The following is a 24,975-nucleotide window of genomic DNA, read 5'->3' on the forward strand; positions in this document are numbered from 1 at the left end:
GTCTTTGAATGTCCGCGGTGCATTTTCCGTTTCTTTCATTTTTAACCCGCCTCCTTTTATTTTAATGCAACCCCCCCCCCCCCCCCCCCACCTTCCCAAAACAAATCTTTATTTCTACCGCAAAATACTGATCTCGGCACAAATCGACGGTAGCCAGACCAGGAAAGATATCGGTTGATTTATAGGAGATTGGAGAGTTTATTCTCTCTTTCCCACCCCCCTCCCCCCTTTTCAGTTTGCCCTTCTCTTGTCCTTTTAGTGTCATTGTCGTCCATTGCCATTATAGCCGCTTGTGGGGGAATAGAACCGTGTGTGTTGTGACCCAAGTTATACCCTGGCCTGCTCCATTTCACTTCTGCTCTCTCTATCTCTCTCTAAGCTGTTCCCTGGCAACGCCTGAATGGTGGAATGATCATTTGTGAAGCCATGCCATTGAAATGAAATGAATTAAATGAAAATCGCTTATTGTCACAAGTAGGCTTCAAATGAAGTTACTGTGAAAAGCCCCTAGTCGCCATGTTCCGGCGCCTGTTCGGATTGAACCCACGTTGCTGGCCTACCTTGGTCTGCTTTCAAAGCCAGCAAATTGGGGAAAAATATCTCTCCATTGCTGCAAAGCCCAAAAGGTCGGCCATATGATGTTCGGCCACCGGTAGAAAATCTTAACCATATATCTAATTCCTCAGAAAAAGGCTGTTTATCTCCCATTGGATTGTGACAGGTGGGGTCAGATTGCCAGAAAGGAGTTTTCATTTTGGGAATCTTTTCAACGGGAGCTAAGCTAGCGTCTCTTGGAAGATTAGGGCAGCACGGTAGCATGGTGGTTAGCATAAATGCTTCACAGCTCCAGAATCCCAGGTTCGATTCCCGGCTGGGTGACTGTCTGTGCGGAGTCTGCACACCCTCCCCGTGTGTGCGTGGGTTTCCTCCGGGTGCTCCGGTTTCCTCCCACAGTCCAAAGATGTGCGGGTTAGGTGGATTGGCTATGCTAAATTGCCCTTGGTGTCCTAAAAAATAAGGTTAATTGGGGGGGGGTTGTTGGGTTACTGGTATAGTGTGGATACGTTGACTTGAGTAGGGTGATCATTGCTCCCTCCCGCTTCCCCCAGCCCAAATATTCTTATCTTTATTTGAGTGGGAAATCAGAAAAGTACTTTTGCTTTGCAGAACAGTATCACATGACGGTGGTGGGGTATAAAGTTCACAATAAAATAATTACAAATGGGCCCTGAATAGAGCAGACGGATGACCTTCTCACTGCAGACATTTTGATGTATCCAAGTGTGTTGTGACAATTTATTTAAAGACAAAGGGAATGAATGAATGGTAACAAAGTTATAGGGGTTTATAAACCTGTAAGTAGAATAACCTCTAATAGCAACTCAAACTCTTAATTTCAACTCTCCGGTTTCATATGCCAATCTTCTCTCCATAAATACAATCATTCTTTGACACTCCTGAACCATTCCTGATCATTTTGTGTTTTTTATTGTTTGAAACCACTGTGTGATGGGTCCTTTTATGTGCTACTGTGCATTCTTACAATTGGCATTGGCATATGGAGCAACAATCAACTTTTTAAAATATAAATTTAGAGTACCCAATTAATTTTTTTCCAATTAAGGGGCAATTTAGTGTGGCCAATCCACCTAGCCTGCACGTCTTTGGGTTGTGCGGGCGAAACCCACGCAAACACGGGGAGAATGTGCAAACTCCGCATGAACAGTGACCCAGAGCCGGGATCGAACCTGGGACCTAGGCACCATGAGACAGCAGTGCTACCACCGTGCTGTCCAATCAACTTTTTTTTAACCCTGTGGTTGATGGAGCACTCAACTGTGTCTGACCTCCATCTCCTGCCACCTCTGCCCTTCCCCTCCCTCCCTCCCTTAATCAAAATCTGGGTCTCCTGTCTCCTCACTTTTCACCCCACCAGTCGCCGCATCATAAGGATCATCCACTGTCATTATTTCTGCCAATTCCGACATGTTGCCACCACTAAACACATCTTCAACAGCAACCCCCCCCCAAAAATAGTGATCACTCCCTCTGTGACACACCCTGGCCCACTCCTCCACCCCCCCCCCCCCCCCAACCGTTCATCCACTTACCACAGCACCTTACCATGAAATCGAAGAAGGTGCAACACCTGTCCCATTACTTCCTCCCTCCTCACTGTCCAAGGGCTCAAACGCTCCTTTCAGATGAAACAGCAATTCACTTGCACCTCTTTCAGTTTGATCTACTGTATTCACTGCTTCCAATGCATGAGACTAAACCCAGACTGGACCCACAAGCATGACCCCCAACCTTCCTGTTTGCCATTTTCACTCAGCATCTCGCTTTCATGCCCACATGTCCGTCCGACCTTGGTGTGCTGCAGTGAAACCTGGCACTAACTGGGGGAGCAACCCCCATCTTCCAATTAGGTATGTTACAGCCTTTTGGACTCGACGTGAGTTCAACAATTTTAGACTGTGCATTTTCCCCGTCATCTTGATCATTTTTTGCTCTTTGTTTCCTTGGTTTGTCCCAATGCAACCAACCCCCCAGGGCTATCAGTTACATGTTCTTCAGTTTTGCTTATACTGAGCCACGACCTTTGTTCTCGTATTAATAAATTCTGCTGCCGTACCTTTATGCTACTATAAGTATTACTTTAGTCCTTCATGCTACCACTAACACCAATTTTGGCTTGTATCCTTGACATCTTTGTCAATCTCTCCTTAGCTCCAACCTATCTCCCTGGTCTTCTGTTCTGCCCCCTCTCCAGCTATATAATCCATTACATTTATACCCTTTAGTTCTGAAGAAGGGTCATTTGGGCTCGAAACATTAACTGTGTTTCTCTCTCCACAGATGCTGCTAGACCTGCTGAGTTTATCCAGCGTTTTCTGTTTTTATTTAATATTTCCAACATCCACAGTAATAACTTTTGTTTTTAATGATGTACATATAGGAATGTTCCAGTGCGTTACATTTCTATGCCTGGATGTTCCTAACTCCTTTGTATGAAAGTAGTCAGTGTGTGTATCCCCGGGTCCAATCCCTGACATGGGCAACCTGGGCACCATGGCACTGCCAGCCTGGCACTCTGGACGTGCTCCTGCCAGCCTGGCAGTGCCAAGGTGCCTGGATGGCACTGCCTGGGTGCCAGCAGGAGTGTGGGGGTACTACCCTGCCCAGAGCCCAACCACCAGGGAGACCTCCTAGGTCCCATTATGCCTGGTCCATGTTTGTGTGGACCAGTACTGAACGGTGCCATGGCGAGGTCGCCCAGGCGTGGACGTTCAATCCCAAGCCTCAAGAGAATCAGGTGGCAACATATTAAAATGAGCCTAATGACTTACTTAAACATGTAAATCCGGATCTCGCCCAGTGAGTGCAAGATCCAGTTCGCAACAGATTTTGCAAGCTATTCGGAGCGTTGCAAATACCGCGAGAAGCCTCTTGTGAGATTTAACGGCCTCATCGCGTCACCGAGTCTGGCGCGACGAGGTGTCCGATTGCCCCCATAATTGTTAGCTGTATCACAATGTTAAAATTCATTCTCTCAACTATAATCAGATTCATGTGTGATTTATTTATATGTTTACAATAATTTACTTTCCCTACGTTTGAATTCTGATCTACCTTCGACATGCATTAGTGTCAGAAGATATTTTATGGCTAATAAGCTTTCCAATTCATTATGATAGATTCTTCCCCTTTCCACGTGCTAGTTATGCTTCAGCCTCTTAGTTTATTGCTATTTGATCAGGATCGGTTTTGTGAGATTTTCATTGAACCCATGATTCATGAGCATGACCCTGCATTCCCAGCAAGATGCCCTAATTGAAGGGGTGCACGGTTAGAATAGATGTTCTGCTGTTGCAGTCCTATCCCTGACCGTGGGATGGGTTTGGTGAATTTGTCCATTTTTAATTACAGCAGCAGAATTTCAACCTTTCATTTTCAGACGATCAACTTGACCTACCTCATGGCATTATAACTGGGCACTGTACCTTTTCAGTTAAGGAATCTTAAATTCCTCATGAGTGAAAAGAAATGTTTCTGTATACAACAGCCAGCGCTTCAACAAACTAGGATGTTACAGCTGTCTTAATAGGAGGGCTGTTGTGATGCCAGGTCAAAAAGAATACAGGGTTTATTTAACTATCTGTGCTGGCTTTATTGGAATGAATACACAGAGGGTAGTGGGTGCTTGGAACTTGCTGCTAGAGGAGGTGGTGGAAGCAAGTATGATAGTGACGTTTAAGGGGCATCTTGAGAACTACATGAATAGGATAGGAATAGAGGAATACGGATCCCGGAAGTGTTAAAAGTTTTAGGTTAAATGGGCAGCATGGTTGGCACAGGCTTGGAGGGCCAAAGGGCTTGTTCCTGTGCTGTACCTTTCTTTGTTCTTTGAATGCCGGCCTTCCTGTTATCCTCATTTTAAAATTTTCTTCTCCCCTTCCCTCTAGGGTGGCTTTAATTTAAAATAAAGGTTGAAGAACAATCCTGGCCCGCTATTCATCATGGCCAGTTTATTCCGTGGGGCGATGTGCTACTCCTTGCCATTGTTCCACAGTGTACCAACTGTGACAGTTAAAAGAACGCCGTGCAAACGTTATTTTAGAACTTACCGAGTTTTGTGGAACCAGCAAGCAGTTAAAGGTAAAGATTGCTGTTTTTCTTCCCATGTAGTTTGTACCACACTCCAACTAAACAAGAGGAGTGAGAGTTGCTTACATGTGTTCTGATTTCTCACCATTTGATACCTCCTGTTTTCGTATCTTTGAATATCCATTGCATTTGGGTTGCTCCCCTTGTAACGCACATTCCACTCTATTCGATTTGTGCAAGCTCAGGAAAAGCACACAGCTTTGCATGCCTTAAAACAACGGATTTAGATGGCCTGATGGATGTGGAGAATTGTGATTATGTGTGGCTGTTGCAATACCGACTGAACTATAGAATCAGCTTGTGCTTTATTTTAATGCCAGTATAGTAACGAGAATATATTCATTTTCTGTTTCAATTTATCAGCGTGCTTGGGTGGCACAGCGCAGTGGTGGTTAGCACTGCTGATTCACGATGCCGAGGACCCGGGTTTGATCCTGGCCCTGGGTCACTGTCTGTGTGGAGTTTGCATATTCTCCCCGTGCCTGCATGGGTCTCACCCCCACAACTCAAAATGTGCAGGGTAGGTGGATTGGCCGGCTAAATTACCCCTTAATTTGGGGGGGGGGGGGGGGGGAGAATTGGGTACTCTAAATTTTTTTTTTTTAATTATCAGCGTGCAGCCTTCACATTGTTTTCCATATGGTAGTCTCATACAATCAATAGTTTAGATGTGAAATAAAGACGAATCTAATTTACACATCTTAAAGTTCTTGTCTAGCTTTCTTTGCATCAAAGAGCAGCAGTATTTTAAGTTTGACCATCAGGTTCTTGTGCATGGTATGATTTCTTGGGTTATGCAGTAAAAGTTATTGACCTTACTGTAGGTTTGACTCGCTGGTCAGCCTTTCCTAGGCCCGTATTGGGCAGAGTTCCCAGCAACTATTTACTAGAACTTGAGACCGTGCGCGTCCTTGCCAATAAAGGAGTGACATGTGAAACCAACATGTGTGCAGTGAAAGCGGAGTAGTTGAGAGCTGGCTATAATGTTCGTGTGGAATTTGTGAAAGGAAGTAATGTCTTTGTTCCAGGACTAGATTAATTCAATGTATTGATCAAATTGTATTGAACAACGACAATTGCTCAAGTTACTAATTCCAAGTTCAAGAGAAAAAATAGAATTATAGAGGTTTTCAAGGATTCATCTCTGCCAGCTTTTTGCTAAAGCTAAAATTCATTCTCAGATTTTAAAAATTCATTCTCAGGATGTGGACATAGCTGGCAAGGATGGCATCCAATGCCCATTCCTAGTTAGCCAAAGGAACATGTGACATGTATTTTTCTATATTCTATATACAGGTCACCTTTCTCTGTCTTCCTCTGTTTCTATCATTGACACAATTTTCCTTTTCAAAAAGATGCGTGTCAATTCCATGCTGCAACCCACCAAACTCTTCTCTCTCTTCCTTGTGATACTTAATATAGATACTGTTTCAATTCACTGCAATAGTGTCAAGTTGCAGAATATATTTTAATGTTTCAATAGAAATCCCAACATAGTTCTTAACTTGCTACTATAGGTCAAAGCTATACAAAGAACAAAGAAAATTTACAGCACAGGGCCAGGCCCTTCGGCCGTCCAAGCCTGCACCGACCATGCTGCCCGTCTGAACTAAAAACCCCTACCCTTCCGAGGACCATATCCTTCTATTCCCATCATATTCATGTGGTCCTTTTTGATTTTTGTCTTTGGTTTCTCTGCCATCCACTTTTCCCTTTACTGCCTTTTGTTTCTGTCCCCACCTTACTTTCCTCCGACTTCCTGCATCAGTTTCCATCCCCCTACCATATTAGTTTAAACCCTCCCCAACAGCACTAGCAAAACCTTACCCTCGGACAGAAATGTCAACTTTTTTAAAAAAGCTTTGCATATCACAGAATCACAATCTTTACAATGCAGGAGGCTATTCGGCCATGGAGCCTGCACTGGCTCTCTGCAAAAGCATTCAACCGTGTCCCACTCCCCTGCCTTATCCCCGTAACATTGCATGTCCTCTCTTTCCAGATCACAATTTAATTTCCTTTCGAATTAGTCAATTGAACTTCCACAAGCTTCTCAGGAAGTTTGTTGCAGACTCCAACTACCCTCTGGATGAATATTTTTTTCCTTGCATCACTTGTACTCCTTTTGAATCTGTGCCCTCTAGATCTTGATGCACTCTTGAGTGGGAACAATTTCTCATTATTTACCCTGTTAATACCCCTCAGGATCTTGACTTCTTCTATCAAGTCTCCTCTCAGCCTTCTTTTCACCGAGGAAAACCATCCCAACCTTTCCAATCTATCTTCATGGCAACAGTTCTTTATCCTTGGAATCTTTCCTGTGAATCTCCTTTGTACTCTCTCCAGTGCCTTCACATCCTTCCTCAAGCACAGCACCCAGAACTGGATGCAGTCTCCAGATGGGGCTTAACTAGTATCTAATACAGGTTTAACATGACTTCCTTACTCTTGTACTCAGTGTCCTTATTAATGAAGCCTAAGATACCATATGCTTTGTTTTTAAAAAAAAATAATTTTTATTAACATTTTCACATTTTCATAAAAAAGAAAACAGTAACAGAAAATTCTAAGAACAACCCCCCCCCCCCCCCCCCCCCCCCCCATATACAAAAGGGAAAAAATAAATAAACACCCGTCGTTGGCAAAGATTCAACCCAAAACAAACAAATCTTGAGGGTAGCTGCCACCACCGGGCTCGTGGTATACCTCGTTGGAGGGAGCAGCAGCGGCGCCGTTGCCAGTGCTTCCAGGCTTGTGCCCACACAGGATGCCATCTCCATCCTCTTCCATGCTGCCCCCATCCTTCGATTAACCACTTGCACAACCATCGCTGCGTTGGCAGCCCAATAATACCCCCAGAGGTTGGGCAACGCCAGCCCCCCCCCCCCCCCCATCCCTGCCCTGCTCCAAGAACACCCGTCTCACCCTTGGAGTCCCGTGTGCCCACACAAACCCCGTAATGCTCCTGTTAACCCGCCTAAAAAAGGCCTTCGGGATAAGGATGGGGAGGCACTGGAACAGGAACAGAAACCTCGGGAGCACCGTCATCTGACTGACTGCACTCTACCCGCCAGAGACAGCGGCAGCATGTCCCACTTCTTAAACTCCTCCTCCATTTGCTCCACCAGTCTTGTGAGGTTAAGCTTATGCAAGGCCCCCCAGCTCCTGGCCACCTGAACCCCCAAGTACCTGAAGCTCCTCTCCGCCCTTTTCAGTGGGAGCCTACCAATCCCCCCCCTCCTGGTGTACCACGATATAATCGAAAATACTCCGACCTCCTCTTATTCGTGGCCACACTCGCCATCGGGGCCTCATACAACAGCCTCACCCAACTGACAAACCCCTCCCCAAACCTGAACCTTTCCAGCACCTCCCACAAGTACCCCCATTCGACCCTATCAAAGGCCTTCTCCGCATCTAGCGCCACCACTATCTCCGCCTCCCCTTCTACCGCCGGCATCATTATAATGTTCAAGAGCCTCCGTATATTACTGTTCAGCTGCCTCCCCTTCACAAACCCGTTTGATCCTCATGGATAACCTGCGGCACACAGTCCTCTATCCTCCTGGCTAAGATCTTTGCCAACAACTTGGCGTCCACATTCAAGAGTGAGATCGGCCTGTATGACCCACACTGCAGGTGATCCTTGTCTCGCTTAAGAATCAAGGAGATCAGCACCCGAGACATCGTCGGGGGCAAAGACCCCCCTCCCTTGCCTCGTTGAAGGTCCTAACCAACAGGGGGCCCAGCAGGTCTGCATACGCCTTGTAAAATTCAACCGGGAACCCATCCAGCCCCGGCGCCTTCCCCGACTGCATGTTCCCTATTCCTTTTAACCAGCTCCTCGAGCTCAGCTGGCGCCCCCAGACCCTCCACCCGCCCCCTCCTCCACCCTCGAAAATCTCAGCCGGTCCAAAAAGTGCCCCATCCCCGCCCTCCTCCGCCGGAGGTTCGGACCGATATAGTCTCTCATAAAAGTCCCTGAAGACCCCATTAATGTCTACCCCCCTCCGCACCACATTTCCTCCCCGATCCTTAATACCACCAATCTCCCTGGCTGCATCCCGCTTACGGAGCTGGTGTGCCAGCATCCTGCTCGCCTTCTCCCCATACTCGTACACCGCACCCTGAACCTTATTCCATTGAGCCTCCGCCTTTCTGGTGGTCAACAAGTCGAACTCAGCCTGAAGGCTGCGCTGCTCCCTCAGCAATCCTTCCTCCGGGGCCTCCGCGTACCTCCTGTCCACCATCACCATCTCCCCCACCAATCTCTCCCTTTCTCTCTGCTCCCTCTCTCCCTGTGGGCCCGAATGGAGATCAACTCCCCCCGAACCACCGCCTTCAGCGCCTCCCAGACAGTCCCCACTCGGACCTCCCCATTATCGTTGGCCTCTAGATACCTCTCGATACATCCTCGAACCCGCCCCCTCACATCCTCGTCCGCCAGCAGCCCCACCTCCAAGCGCCACAACGGGCACTGGTCCCTCTCCTCCCCCAGCTCGAGGTCCACCCAATGCGGGGCATGGTCCGAAATGGCTATCGCCAAGTACTCAGCGTCTACTACCCCCGCAATCAGCGCCCTACTCAAAACGAAAAAATCAATCGGGGAGTAAGCCTTATGCACATGGGAGAAGTATGAAAATTCCCCGGCCCTCGGCCTCGTGAACCTCCAAGGATCCACCCCTCCCATCTGGTCCATAAACCCCCTCAGCACCTTCGCCGCCGCAGGCCTCCTATCCGTCCTGGAACTGGATCGATCCAGTGGCGGATCCAGCACCGTGTTGAAATCCCCCCCATTATCAGTCCCCCGCCTCCAAATCTGGAATCCGGCCCAACATGCGCCGCATGAAACCCACATCATCCCAATTCGGGGCGTATACATTGACCAGCACCACCCGCTCCCCTTGTAGCTTGCCGCTCACCATCACGTACCTCCTGCCGCTGTCTGCCACCACACTCGACGCCTCAAACGACACCCTCTTCCCCACCAGGATCGCCACCCCCCCGGTTTTTTTGCATCCAGCCCCGAATGAAACACTTGAACTACCCGTCCCTTCCTCAGTCTAACCTGGTCCACCACCTTCAGGTGCGTCTCCTGAAGCATAGCCACGTCCGTCTTCAGCCCCCTCAGGTGCGCGAACACGTGGGACCGTTTGACCGGCCCATGCAGTTACCTCACATTCCAGGTGATCAGCCGGATCGGAGGGCCACCTGCCCCCCTCCCCCGTCGACTAGCCATCTCCCTTCCGTAATCCGCCACGTGCCCACGCCCCCCGCTCAGCCCGTTCCCCACAGCGACAGACCCCCATCCCGACCCCCTCTGCACGCTCCAGCTCCTTGTTGGCCATTCCAGCAGCAACCCAGTATCCCCCCCTCTTCTTCCCCCCCCCCCCCCCCCAAAGCTAGGGCCCCCCCTAGCTGTGTAACTCCAGTCATTGTACTTCCGTAAGTCAGCCGACTCCTGCTGACCCCGGCTGCTCCCGCCACCCCAATTACCCTCCCCTGTGTCACACACCCATTCCCCCAATGCTGACCCCGCCCCCTGCTTCTCCAGCACGGGAGAAACGCCCGCGGCCCCCATTCCAAGCCCCGCCCCCGACCCAAAACGCAGGAAGACAGGCACATGACCCAACAGGGCCGCGAACCCCAACCAAACCCGCAACCAGTGAAATAATAAAAATCCCAACAGGATATGATAAAACACCCAAGTAAACAGATAACAGTCCCGAAAAGCAGAAAAGGAAAAACAGAACAGCAAAAAAAACATTGTTCAATAGAACCAAAAAAAGCGAAAGGATATCTAGGAGGACAAAGCCTCCGGGCTGCGTGCAACGTTCCCCAGCCCCCAGTCTTATGTTCAAGTCCAGCTTCTCTGCCTGGACAAAAGTCCAGGCCTCCTCCGGGGAGTCAAAATAAAGTTGGCGGTCTTTATAAGTGACCCACAGGCGTGCCGGCTGCAACAGGCCAAACTTGACCCCCTTCTTGTGGAGCACTGCTTTCGCCCGGTTAAACCCAGCCCTTCTCTTCGCCACCTCCGCACTCCAGTCCTGGTAGATCCTGATCTCCGTATTCTCCCACTTGCTACTCCTCTCCCTCTTCCCCCAACGAAGCACATACTCACGGTCGACCAAGCGTTGAAAGCGGACCAGCACCGCCCTGGGCGGCTCGTTCGGCCTGGGCTTCCGCAGCAGCACCCGATGGGCACCCTCCAGCTCCAGGGGTCCCCGGAACAACCCCGCGCCCATCAGCGAGTTCAGCATCAGGACCACGTAGGCCCCCAAATTCGAACCTTCGAGCCGCTCTGGGAGGCCCAAAATCCGCAGTTTCTTCCGGCGGGAGCGATTCTCCATCTCCTCCATCCTTGCCGACCATTTCTTGTGAAGCGCCTCGTGCCACTCCACCTTCACCGCCAGGCCCAGGAGTTCGTCCTCGTTCTCTGAAGCCTTCTGCTGCAGCTCCCGAATCTCCGCAGCCTGAGCCGTCTGAGTCGCCCCGAGCCTGTCTAGCGATGCCGTCAACGGCTCCAGGATCTCAGCCTTTAGTTCCTGGAAGGAGCGCAGCAGCAGCTCCTGCTGCTCCCTCGCCCACTGCTGCCACGCTGCCGGTTCCCCGCCCGCCGCCATCCTGTCCTTTCTGCCTCGCACCTTCTTCTGCTGCCAAGTTGATTTTCTGGTCGCTCCACTTCTAGTCCAGCCCATCCACCGGCCGCCAAGCACAGAGGCTGCGTTCCCACCTGGGGAAAAGTCAAAACAGCGTCGTTGCAGGCCCTTAAAAGAGCCCGAAAGTCCAAAAATAGCGGGAGCCACCGAACGTGCGGCTTAACACTGCATCGCCGCAACCGGAAGTCTACCATATGCTTTGTTAACTGCTCTCTCAACCTGCCTTGCTACTTCAATGACCTATGTACATATACACCGAGGGCCCTCTGTCCTTCCACCTCCTTTAGAATTTATTTTATTTTTATACTGTTTCTCCATATTCTTCCTGCCAAATGAATCACCTCACCCTTCTCTGTAATGAACTTCATCTGTCACTTGTCTGCCCAATCCACCAACTTGTCTATGTCCCTTTGAAGTTCAAGACTGTCCTCATCACAGTTGACAATGTTTCTAATCTTCATATAATTTGCAAATGTTGATGCCTTGAACACCACATTCTAGGTCATTAATATAAATATCAGGAAGAGTAAGGGTCCCAACACTGACCCCTGGGGAATTCCACTTCAAATCTTCCTCCAATCCAAGAAACAACAATGTATCACTACCCTGTTTTCTGTCATTCAGCCAATTTCTTATCCAAGTTCCTACTTTGCTTTTATTCCATGAGCTAGAATTTTACTCCCAAGTCTGCTGTGTGGAACTGTAACAAATACCTTTTGAAAATCCAGATACACCAAATCAATCTCAGCTATCTCCTCAAAATAAACTGTAGCAAATTAGTTAAACGTGATTTTGTCTTGTTGAATCCATGCTGGCTTTCCTTAATTATCCTGCACTTGTCTAAGCGACTATTGACTTTTGCCCCAAACTATAGTTTCCAAATGTTTCCCTACCACTGAAGTCAAACTGACTGGTCCGCGGTTGCCGTCTTTATCGTCGCATGCCCTTTGAGAACAAGGGTGCAACATTCACCATTCTTCAGTCCTCTGGCACCATTCCTGTGTCTAAGAAAGACTGGAAGATTGTCGTTGGTGTCTCTGCAATTTCCACACTCACATCCCTCAGCCCCTTGGATGCATCTTATCCAGTCATGGTACATTATCCAGGAAATATACCCTTTGTAACACCTCCTCCCTCTTAACTGTAAATTTTTCAGGTGTGCCGGTTACCGCCTCTCTTACCTCGGCCTTAGTCGCACCTTTGTAAAGACCGATGCAAAGCACTCATTTAATACCTCTCCTGGCTCCATGTGCAAGTCCCTTTTTTCGAAACATTTCTAATCGGCCCTATTCTTTTTTATCATCCTTTTTATTATTTGTAGCTTATAGAAGACCTTGGGTATTCCATTTTATGTTAGCTGTTTATTGTACAATTTCTTTACGCAAGTTGTTCAGGGAGGCTCTGGACATCAAATAAACTTAAAGTTTTAGAAATTTTAATCTGGCCCAAAGATCATTTGGAAGTCCTAATACTAATACTTTTAGCATACTAATGCTAATAACAACACTGCTGTTTAATATGAAAAGTAAAATTTGGATTAAGAAAATCAATTCAATCCTTTAACTACTAATTCTATGTTGAAAATGGAAATAAAAGGTGAGGTTTTCTGCTTTAGCCCTTGTCAGCCTGCAATTCTCGTGCATTTATCATAAGTGGAAAATCATGGATTGGTGATCACGTAGAAAAAAAGTTCAATGAGGATTTGTAAAGAGTACAGAAAAGCAGATAGTTAGCGTTTACAAACAAAAAGGACACTTGAATTAAGACCATACACCATTAAAAGAAAACTTTATAATTGTTAAAGAATCTGAAGTTTTGGTGGAATATAGAACAGGTAAATCAATACCTGGAAAATCATACAGAGACTGTTTGGCACATTATGCTAACCAGAATTCACATCATTTACTTTGTCAATGAAATTTATGAATTATTCGTCACCCGTATATATACTCTTGCTGTCGTCCACTATTTGTTTTTATTGTAGTTGTGTCTGGCCGATTAAATATGGTATGTACTCTTGTCAATAACATTCCAACATACGAACTAGGAGCAGGAGTAGGCCACTCGGCCCCTCGAGCCTGCTCCGCCATTCAGTAAGATCATGGCTGATCTGATTGTAACCTCTACTCCACATTGTAGCTAAAGGGAAGCATCACTCCACAAAACAGACTGGGTCTCCAGTCTCTCCTGTCTTCTGTCATCATCTATTTTGCTACTCTGTTTCACTTGACCTGATGTCATGTGGCAAGCATTGCAAGTTTAATATGTGTATTCAAACATCAGTTAGAGTGGAATTTGAACTCATCACCGTCTCGTTAGAAGGCCACAAATATAAAACTATCAATCCACCCTGGTAAGCCATCTAACTGCTTTTTTAATCTTATCTATGGTTACGTGGTGTTGTGGTAATAATAGCACTGGACTAGTAAATTTGAGTTCAAATCCCGTCGTGGTAACCTGCAACATATCAGGGCTACAGTAGTACAGTGTTTATGCCACTGGGACAATAACACAGAGAATGGTATTTTTTATCATTTTTATTGTCACAAGTAGGCTTACATTAATACTGCAATGAAGCTACCGTGCCGCTAGTCACCACATACCGGCACCTGTTCGGGCACACGGAGGGAGAATTTAGAACGTCCAAATTACCTAACAGTTCATCTTTTGGGACTTGTGGGAGGAAACCGGAGCACCTGGAGGAAACCCACACAGACACTGGGAGCACGTGCGGGCTCCGCACAGGCAGTGACCCAAGCTGGGAATTGAACCTGGGACCCTGGAGCTGTGAAGCAACAGTGCTACCCACTGTGCTACCATGTTGTCCCTGTTCACACTCCACCAATGCAGTTTGAAAATTTGAATTCCTATTTTAAAAACCTAAAAATAAAGAAACCTCATCAATAAAAGTACCCAGAAAGCTTTTGGATTGGCATAAAAATGCAATTGGTTCACCAATGTCGTCCTGCAATGTTCAACAGGTAAATACCCATTTACTGAATTAGGCAGCAGAGGACATTCCGATGTCTCACCACCGTTAATTATGATACCATAGTTCAGTACAAACACTGGTTTCCACTCTACCCTTCTGGATCCTCTCCCTGTCCCGAAGCAACTGGGGATAAAACCTAGCTCGTAAGTACAAGCTTCAATGAGCATTGCCTGCTCTCAATTCACCCTGAAGATAGTCCTGCTTCTCCGACCTGTATTTCTCACATTTGTCAGTCAGGAAACTTTGTCATCATTGCCGTTAGCCAATATATATGAGTTCAGTCTCGCGTCACTGTGCTTGACTTTTTAATGCATTTGATATGGCCCACCACACCACTTAATTGTAACAAAGCACTGCAACATTTCAAAGAGAAAACCAATCGGCATTTTCCAAGCTGCAAGCAACTAGGGTGGGACTTACCAACAAGCTGCTCACCCCGAGACTGATGTGAATAAATAAACCTAGTAATTTATGGGCAGCACCAGGAGTAAAAGAACATAAAGGAACCTTTGTAAAGACCGATGTATGTGATCCCTAATCTACTTAGTTGATTCTAGACAACAACAATTCGCATTGATGTGGAAAAGCATCCAAGCTGCCTCAGAAAGGCATAATCAGTCAAAAATTAGATATTAGGAGGTGTGACCAAAAATTTGGTCAAAGAGGTTGGGTTGAAGGAGGTGGGGAAATGGAGGGGTTAAGGGAGTTAATTTCCAGAGATTTTTTTGAAAAATGTATTTTATTACACACATGTATCAAAATAGGTTACATTGAATAAACACCTGGGAAATATACTTCCCAACAATCAACCAGACAGTCTACAGATTTTTCTCATTGTCCCCCCCTCCCCCGTGACGAACAGTCCCTCCAATACGGTCACAAACATCCCCCATCTTTCCTCAAACCTCCCTGAAGAGACCCTTAACTTGTACTTTATCTTCTCTAATCGCAGGAAGTTGTACAGGTCACCCAACCAAGATACTACCCCTGGTGGCGATGCCGACCGCCATTCCAGCAAAATCCGCCACCGTGCAACCAGAGAGGCGAAGGCCAAGATATCGGCCTTCCTCCTCTCCATGAGCTCCGGCTTCTCTGAAACCCCAAATGTCGCCACCAAAGGGTCCGGGTCCACTCCCTCCTCCACTATCCTGGCTAAGACCATGAACACTCCTGCCCAGAATCTTCCAAATTTTCGCAACCACAAAACAAGTGCGCATGATTCGCTGGCCCCCGCCCTCACCTCTCAACACTCATCTGCTACCCCCTGAAAGAAAGCATGCACCTAGATGGTTGAAGGAGACACAGTGGTTAGCACTGCTGCATTACAGTGGCTGGGACCCGGGTTCAATTCCTGCCTTGGGTCACTGTTTGTGTAAAATTTGTACTTTCCCCCCGTGTCTGCGTGGGTTTCCCCCGGGATGCTGCAGTTTACACCCGCAGTCCAAAGATGTGTGGGTTAGGTGGATTGGCCACGCTAAATTGCCCCTATGTGTCTAAAGATGTTTAGGTTAGGTGAGGTTACGGCGATAGGAAAGGTGCCTAGGTAAGAGTGCTCTTTCAGAGGGTCGGTGCAGACTCAATGGGCCGAATGGCCTCCTTCTGTAATGTAGGAATTCTAAGGTTTAACACCAGTGGCAGGGTAAAGGGAGAAGTGGATGTGGAAGTTGCTGAAAATTGAGAAATTGAATCTTTGAGGATGGGTCGTTGTGTTGGAGAAAATGATAGAAATTCAGAAATGAGGCTATGTGGGCTGTTACGGTACCCGGCCAAGACCCCAATTTATATTAGGAAACCGGATGAGAGGCCAACAATACTTCAATTTGTGAACTGTGAGAAAAAGATATCACGCTTCAGGAGTGATTCCACTGACAACCAGGGATATTTTACATTAAAACAAACTATTATTATTAACACTGAATTAACCCCAGTAAAATCCAAGAAAAAATATAAGCTTTTCAATTAACAGTTAAACGGTTTTTAAAAAATAATTAGTTGATCTTACTTTCCCATCTACTTCTAAACTGTCACTTAAACAAAATCCACACACACGGGTCAAATACCACTTATTAATACAACACTCAGTGGTTTACAGATTTCTGCATAAATTCCTTGAGAGAGAAACTTTCAGAAGTCAGTCTCAGAAGCGCACCTCCCTTCCTGAGAAAAAGCAGAGCAGAACTCTAAAAACGAAACTAAAAACACACCCAGCCCCTCCCATGAGTGACATCACAGCCTGACAAGCTGTTAACCCCTTAAATCACTGCTTTAGCAGACAGAAAATTTGAATACCTTACCTAAGTTATTTGAATGACTTTTAATAACATGACTGCAACAGTCTGTTGCAGACTGTGTTTCTGGTTTAGCTCAGTGGGCTAGAGAGCAGGTTTGTGATGCGGAACAATTCCCATTGGATTCAATTCCCATAACAGCTAAGAATTCTGAATTCTCCCTCTGTTCCCGAACAGGCGCCGGAATGTGGCGACTGGGGGCTTTTCACAGTAACATCATTGCAGTGTTAATGTAAGCCTACTTGTGACAATAACAGATTAAAATTAATTTTAAAAAACAGACACATATATACATTTCCTACATTCATCGCGAGAGCGAGAGCACAAGGTGGAAATTTTAGCATCTTGCTCTCAAGCTCACATGTCCATCCTGGGCCTGCTCCAGTGCTCCAGTGAAACCCAGTGTAAACTGGAGGAGCAGTATCTCCTCTTCCAAATAGACACCACCCTCAGGACACAGCATTGAATTCAAAAACTTTAGACCTTTCTCCATAAGATGTGGGAGCAGAAATAGGCCATTTGGCCCATCGAGTCTGGCGGCCCAACTGCGTATGCGCAGCTTGGCGTGGTGCCCATTTGGCGCCGGGAAGGGAGGCTGGAGTGGCATGAACCACTCCAGCGCTGTGCTGGCCCCCCGTGGGAATCAGAATAGGTCGTACCCGGGCCCGGTTCATGCCGTCGTGAAACGCGACAGCGTACACAACGGCGCGAACATTTGGGAGAATCGCCCCAGTAACTCTGCTTTCTCAGCCTTCAGCTGCTGCCTGACCTGCTGGGATTGAAGAATGCTCAAATTTGTCACTTAGCACTCTCATTATCTAAATCTTTCTATTTGATTACAGTCACATTATTGTGTGTACAATCTGAATTGAGGGTACATTGATGACATTTGACATTGAATTTACTGTAAGCGATTTGCCTCACTTGGCCATGTTTTGAACCAAACTAACATTGTAGTTCTTCCTTCCACCTTGAAGTTCTTCTCTCGGGTTTGCTGGCCTCAGCAACTCTTGGATGGCAAAGTCTCTCCTGATTCCGCTTTCCCTTCATTTCCTGTTGGCCTGTCTCCATCCAACACCTACACATGCACACGCACAATATCGGACCCTCTCTCCTGGCTTCAGAATTCCACCTGGACTCCTCACTTTCCACGCCTCTCATTAAAACATATCCATTTGCCTCTGAACTTTAAGCATTTGTTCCCCTGGATCCAGTCCTGACTTTGTTAAACATGCTATCGAGGACGATGCTGTTGCTTTTTGGCTAAAGGACATTTTACTTGTGGAGGCTGAACGGCAACTCTCTCTGACAACCTCTCCATGGACCGTTACCCCACTAATGAATTTCAAGCTGGTTTTCTCACTTTAACTGCCTCCTTTTCACAGTGGTTGCATGGCCTCTCTACAATACCATTTCTCACCAGGATGGGCAGGAGCTTTTTCCTCCTTCCTTTAATAGCAGCCCAATACATTCCATCTACCACCATGCCTGGTTAAAATTATTCTCACAGGGTGCTTCATCTCCACTTTATTCCTTGATTTACAAGGCACTGCAATGGGAATTCACATGGTTCTTAGCTATGTCTGTCTTTTTGTGGTTTGTAGTGAGCATTCTTCCTGTCTGTCCTACCTGGGCCCCCTCCATGACTATTTTTGGTGAGCTGAAGAATATAATTAACTTGGCTTCCTACTTCCACCTTTACCTTAACTTCCTGTAGTCTGTTCTGACTTTTACCTTCCCTCTGTCAACTTTCTATTCCCATCTCTGAAAATAAATTGCCCACTGATATATACGATCCTTTTGACTTCAATTGCTACCTTGATTGTACTTCTTCCCACGTTGTTTTCTCCAAAAACTGATTTCCTTCTCCTCATTTCTCCCTCTGTTATATGTGCGATATGACCTTTCAACCAGAGCTTCTGAATCCCTGAGCTGGGACAGTACCTCAGACCCTGGTCCTCAACGTGGTTTTTCCCTTTACCACCACCAGGTCCATGTTTTGGAAGATCGTCCTCCGCCATTTCTGCTAACTCCAGTACAGCTTCCTGTCTAAATGTGTCTTCACCTCCCCTTCCCTTTTAAGAATTCCACGGAGGCCGTTTCTTCCATGACCGCTGGTCTCTCCCTCCATCACTTTCCAACCTTTGCTCTTCCTTCCTTCATCTCCTTTACATGCAAAGGCAGAAGATACTTTGTATACAACTTTCTGCCTTGTATTTGCTGCTCATGGTGCGGTCTTCTCCATGCTGGGGAGACTAGATGCAGTCTGGGCGATCATTTTGCTGCAGATTTCTGTTCCCTCTGCAATTGTGGCATAAGGCTTCCCACTTGACCTTTCTGTCTTTGTCTTCCTACATAGTTTCAGCAAAGCTCCGTATGAGCTGGCTGAACAACGCCTCATTTGTTAGGCACCTTTACTGGCTTCTTGCCTCAACATTCATTTTCACAACTGATGCTGACAATTTAGGATGGGGGGGGGGGGGGGGGGCCTGCAACGCGAACCCCACCAGCACATCGCCAAAATGGTGATCCACACTCCTGTCTTTCGTTTACCATGTTCCTGGACTGCTGGAGCCTTCTTGGTTTTACCAGATTTTCCCTGCTTCCCTTCTCTTCTGCTATAAACATTCATGCAGATTCTGGACACCTGTTTCACCTTAAGCTTTGAATCTCTCCTCCTCTTTCTCCCTGGCACCGTAACCTGCTTGTAGGTGTTGTGTCTGCCACGTCTTCAAGTTTTGATTGAAAAGTCATTGCCCTGAAACATTAATCCTATTTTTGTCTCCACACAGATACTGTTAGACTTGATGATTTGTTTCCAGAATGTTCTGGTTTTAATGTAAAATTTATGGTTTATATATTTTTAAAGATATACATTTTCACTGTTTATTCAGAAATGTCTCGACCCAGTCATGATTACAATATGTGACGTATGTTATTGAAAGCGATGGAGAACTATGGATGGAAACATTCACAAAATAAATCATACATTTTGACCCAATGACATGGAACTGAGTGTAAACTTTGTTTCATTCTGGAAACACCTTACAGGGGCTGACCCTTTCCATCATGCCTTTGATATCGCAGCAATTGTTTTTAACCTGAAATTGTTTCTATTATTTTATACAGGTGTCCGTTACAAAGATTTGGTTGTCGGGGTTCCGAAGGAAATTTATAAGAATGAAAGGAGGGTGGCAGTGTCTCCCGCAGGCGTCCAAGCCCTTGTCAAGCAGGGTTTCACCGTGAAAGTGGAATCGACAGCTGGCGACGGTGCCAAATTCTCCGATGACCAATATCGGGAGGCTGGGGCCACAATTAATGAGACAAAAGATGTTTTTGGATCAGATATTGTTCTGAAGGTATGTATTTTGTCTACCAATTTACTTAGACTTTATCTCACAAAGGGACCAGAGGGACTACAGGCAGCAAGATTTTGTCGCAATCTCTTTTTTTTGTTTGACCCAGCCGAGGTGGTATCGCACTTTGGAGATCCTCCTTTAATGTACTTCATCCGGTCTTCTTTGGCTGGCCCCCAGCTTCCTCCGGCATCGATGGGACATGCTCTGTCAGCCTCCATTGTGTCTCTGTCATGATGTCCCATGCGACAGTCCTCTAGTGGTTTCTCATTAGTGGTGCTGTGTCTCCATGTGATGCCCAGGAATTTACATGGGCAGCGCTGGTGAAAGATGTCAGCTTATGTGTATCACGCCTATGCTGTGATGGAATAACATGCCAAAAAAAATTTCTTGGAGAAAATAGCGTTAAGAGAAATGAAGCATGTACTTCACGTGTTGTTCTCTTTACTGATTATTTTCAAATGTATTGATTTGCTACGCCTTTAGCACAATTTAAACAACTGTGAACTGTTGATTTAATTGAATAGACAAGTTCTAAAAGTTTACCTTTCCACAGGATTCTCCCATAATAACCGAAACAGCTAAACCTAAACCTCGTATTACTTGTAGTGGAGAAACCATATAAAGTGGACTTCATTACAGCCTGCTCAATAACACTCTTTTGGCCATGAATGTGGTTGTTGCATTGAGGCTTGCAGCTCAAATACCCCACAGCGTGCCAATTTAAGAGATGGTGCAGTGAATGAGAGGGAAAAGGTGACGTCTTATGAAAAGCAAAAATTAAGTCTCCTTTTTATTTCCCTTATTGCACATGGTTACTTCATGCATAAATTTACCACGAATTGCAGCAATCATTTTCATTGCAGCCCGCAATGGAGCATTCAGCAGGAGCTGGAAGGAGACTTCACACAGACTATCTGCTGGGAAAGTTGTCTCTCTTGTCAACTAAGAGCGGAATTCATTGAATCCCCACAGTGCAGAAGGAGGCCATTTGGCCCATCGAGTCTGCACCAATCCTCTGAAAGTGCACCCTATCTGGCCCAGGCCCTCACCCTATCACCGTAACCCAGTAACCGCACCTAACCTTTTGGATACTAATTTAGCATGGCCATTCCACCTAACCTGGGCCGGGATTCTCCCCTACCCGGCGGGGCGGGGGGTCCCGGCGTGATGGAGTGGCGTGAACCACTCCGGCGTCAGGCCGCCCCAAAGGTGCGGAGGTCTCCGCACCTTTAGGGGCCAAGCCCTAACATTGAGGGGCTAGGCCCGCGCCAAAGTGGTTGGCGCTCCGCCGGCTGGCGTGAACGGCCTTTGGTGCCACGCCAGCCGGGGCCGAAGGGACTTCGCCAGCCGGCGTGAGTCCGCGCATGTGCCGGAGAATCAGTGGCTGCTGACGTCATCCATGCGCAGGGGAGGGGGACACTTCCGCCTCCGCCATGGTGAAGACTATGACGAAGGCGGAAGGAAAAGAGTGCCCCCACGGCACAGGCCCGCCTGCCGATCGGTGGGTCCCGATCGCGGGCCAGGCCACCGTGGGTTACCGCTCCGGGGCCAGATCGCCCCGCGCCCACCCCCAGGACCCCGGAGCCCGCCCGCGCCGCCTGCTCTCGGCGGTAAGGTAGGTGGTTTGATCCACGCCGGCGGGGGAGACTTGACAGCGGCGGGACTTCGGCCCATCTCAGGCCGGAGAATCACCCAGGTTGGGGGGGTGGGGGGGGGGGTGGGGGCGGCGCTGACCGGTGCGATTCCTGCCCCCGCCGGATCTCTGGTGGCGGAGACTTCGGGACACGGCGGGGCGGGATTGACACCGGACCCCGGCGATTCTCCAACCGTGCAGGGGGTCGGAGAATCCCGCCCCCGATCTTTGGACTGTGGGAGGAAACCCACGTACACATGGAGATAACGCACAAACTCCACACAGTCACCCAAGGCTGGAATTGAACCTGGATCCCTGGTGCTGTGACGCAGCAGTGTGAACCACTGTGTCACCCACAATTATCATGGTGCAATGGTAATATTCACTGCCACTGTGGCTGTTATGCTCAATGTAGCAACCCCTAAGAATTAGCAAAGCTAAATATTATGAAGCCGATAACGGGGTCACAGGAACTCTGGGTAGGTTGGGATGATGGTTTTGAAGGGGTATGGTTATAGAACAATTTGAAATGAATGAAGAATTTGCATTTGAAGCAGTGGGAACCAGTGTGATTCAGAGAGGATAAACATTATTCATGGACAGGACCTAAATAGTAGAATTTTGTTAACATTTTAAGGAGAACTACAGTAACAGAATTGGCCTCAATACAATAATAATTGTGTACAAGTTAGTCCACGCAAGCATTGCTTACCCAAAAAAGACACTCTCTCATCATTTTTAATAATTGTGTGATCCATCTTCAATTAAACCACAAATTTCAATGAATTAGTTTGTATGAGATCCGAGACTGTATCCAAAAGAGTTTGTATGGCATCCACGTGCTGTATCTAATTATTGTAATCAACTTGGTACAGTATTTAAATTGGCAACAAAAATATGAATTATGTATCCATCAAATTTAATCATTTTTAAATAAAGCAAACCATTAAATGTTTATAGCACAAGAATTGCATGTCTGACCAGGACAAAATTATCAAAAGGAAGAAAGTTGGACGGGACATTCTATAAAAATTTCCAAAGTAGAATCATAATTGGACTTGAAACTTTTTTCTTTATTAATGTTTTTATTCTCCATTTTCACATTTTCCTTCAAAATTTACACCCCACCCACAGACAGTACACGGTAACAAATACAAAATCAATCCACTTAACAATAACAACAATTCCATCCTCCCACCACCCCAAACAACGGCCCACCTGTCAATACATGCATCCAATAAAACAAACCCTCCCACGGTGGAAACAAAAAACAAAGGAGAAAAAGAAAAAAGGAGTCCGGGACGGCCCATGGTCACCATAGAGTCCCCCCCCCCCCCCCAATCGCACTCAATGCCGTCCAACCTCTGAAAGATTGCCATACATGATACCCAAGAGTTGTAACCCCCCCCTTCCCAACTCCTCCCGTCCACTGCCTCTTGTAAAACTCCTTCCCCCAACCTCGGTTCCTTCCCCCCAAACTTTCCACCCCGGCTAGACCACTCAGACCCTGTTCTGGCAGGCTCCGATGGCCGCAGCCCCTCCCCCCACCTCACTCCCGTTCATTGGCCGGCTTAAACCGGCCAGCGTGGAGGCCCCCGCCCGGGTCCCTTTCCCCTTTGCCCCGCCCTAGGAAAGCCCAGAAATCCCCTTTTAGCACACAAACCCCGCATATCCACCTACACCCCAAAGAGCCCTCATTTCGAGTGAAGGCCCCATCACTTCCCTTGTCCAAATATATACAACATCGGCTCCTTTAGCCCATACACCTGTACACAGTGAAACAAAAAAAAAGAAGAAAATACAGTCATGAGGTTACATCGGCACATGGTTATTTCTCAATTTTTCAGTTCTGCCACAGTCCTTCTGCCTTCGCAAACTCCTCCGCTGCTTCCGCCGTTCTAAAATAAAAGTCCTTGAGCTTGTAAGTCACCCTCAGCTTCGCTGGATATACAATGCCGCACTTCAACTTGCTAATGTACAGTGTCCTCTTCACCAGGTTGAAAGCAGCCTGCCTCCTCGCCAGCTCCACCGTAAAGTGCTGGTATACTCGTATACCAGCTCCAGCCCACTGCACCACCCGCTTCTGCTTGGCCCAGCACAGGACCTTCTCCTTCACACTGTACCTACCGAATCACAGAGTCACTACCCTTGGCGGCTCACTCGCCTTTGGTACAGGCCTCCACGATCGATGAGCCTGATCCAGTTCATATCGGGAGGGATCCTCCCCCTCCCCCAATAGTTTCGTCAGCATCGCAGCAAAATACTCAGTCGGCCTCGGCCCTTCAACTCCTTCGGGCAGCCCCACATCCTCAAATTCTGTCGCCTGGATCTGTTTTCCAGGTCTTCCATTTTTCCTCGCAGATCCTTATTAACCTTCATCACCTTCCGCATCTCTTTCCCCATCGAGGTAAGTTGATCACTGTGCTGCAATAATGTCTCCTCCACTTCCTTCAGCGCCTCCCCTTGCTTCCGCACCTCCGCCACTGCGCTCGCCACCGCTGTCGTCACCGGGGAAATCGCCTCCTCCACCAGCACACTCTAAACCTCCCTCATCTCCTTCCTCATTGTCTCCATGTATTTTGTAAACTGCTTTTTGAATTCCGCAGCCATCACCTTAGTTATTTCTTCAGCCGTAAGCAATGCGGCCTCCCCGATGCTCCAGCCTCCATTTTCCTTTGTGACCCTTCTACTCCCCGATGGATTTTCAGCTGTTTTCACAGCTGTTTTTTTACTGGTCCTCGACATATTCCTTCTTTGTGCTTTCTCCTGACCTTCACCGCCTTCGCTGCCCCTAGTAGCGGGTGTCAATCCCCGACATGCCATTCCCGAACGGGAGCCCTCCAACGCGCCGCTGCCTCCCGCCCGCCGTCACCGGCAGTAATTGGACTTGAAACTTTAACTCATTTTCTCTCTCCACAGATACTGCCAGACTTGCTGAGTTTTTTCAGCACTTTCTGTTTTTATTTCATCAAATTTTCCCCGCTTCCTCTAGACGTTGTGCAGACGCTCCACTGTGAACCTGAGGCTATTAACTCCAAGCTGACCTAATAACCTCTTGTCTGAACCCGAGGTTGATGTGCTTCACCCTGGGAAACCTGGATTCCCAATTTCTAATGCTTTCTCGGAAACTTCCCTCTAAATTGGTTCAGAAGAAATTTTGGTTAAGAATCATAGAATTTACAGTGCAGAAGGAGGCCATTCGGCACATGGAGTCTGCACCGGCTCTTGGAAAGGTTAACACCTCCACCCTACCCCCATAACCCAGTAACCCCACCCAACACTAAGGGCAATTTTGGACACTAAGGGCAATTTATCATGGCCAATCCACCTAACCTGCACATCTTTGGACTGTGGGAGGAAACCGGGGCACCCGGAG

At 47.4% G+C, this 24,975-nt stretch overlaps 1 protein-coding gene across 2 annotated transcripts in view; it reads left to right on the forward strand.

The window, feature by feature from the left end:
- Positions 1-24,975, forward strand: part of LOC119974409 (NAD(P) transhydrogenase, mitochondrial-like) — a 94,517-nt gene that overhangs the window by 417 nt on the left and 69,125 nt on the right. For both annotated transcript variants that reach the window (XM_038813250.1, XM_038813249.1), the window contains exons 2-3: positions 4,467-4,659; positions 19,737-19,966. In XM_038813250.1, the coding sequence (XP_038669178.1) occupies positions 4,521-4,659; positions 19,737-19,966 (369 nt within the window). In that variant the 5' untranslated portion in view covers positions 4,467-4,520. The remainder of the gene's footprint in view (positions 1-4,466; positions 4,660-19,736; positions 19,967-24,975) is intronic.

This window comes from Scyliorhinus canicula, chromosome 12, assembly GCF_902713615.1.
Source record: "Scyliorhinus canicula chromosome 12, sScyCan1.1, whole genome shotgun sequence".
In the NCBI taxonomy this organism is placed as follows: Eukaryota; Metazoa; Chordata; class Chondrichthyes; order Carcharhiniformes; family Scyliorhinidae; genus Scyliorhinus; species Scyliorhinus canicula.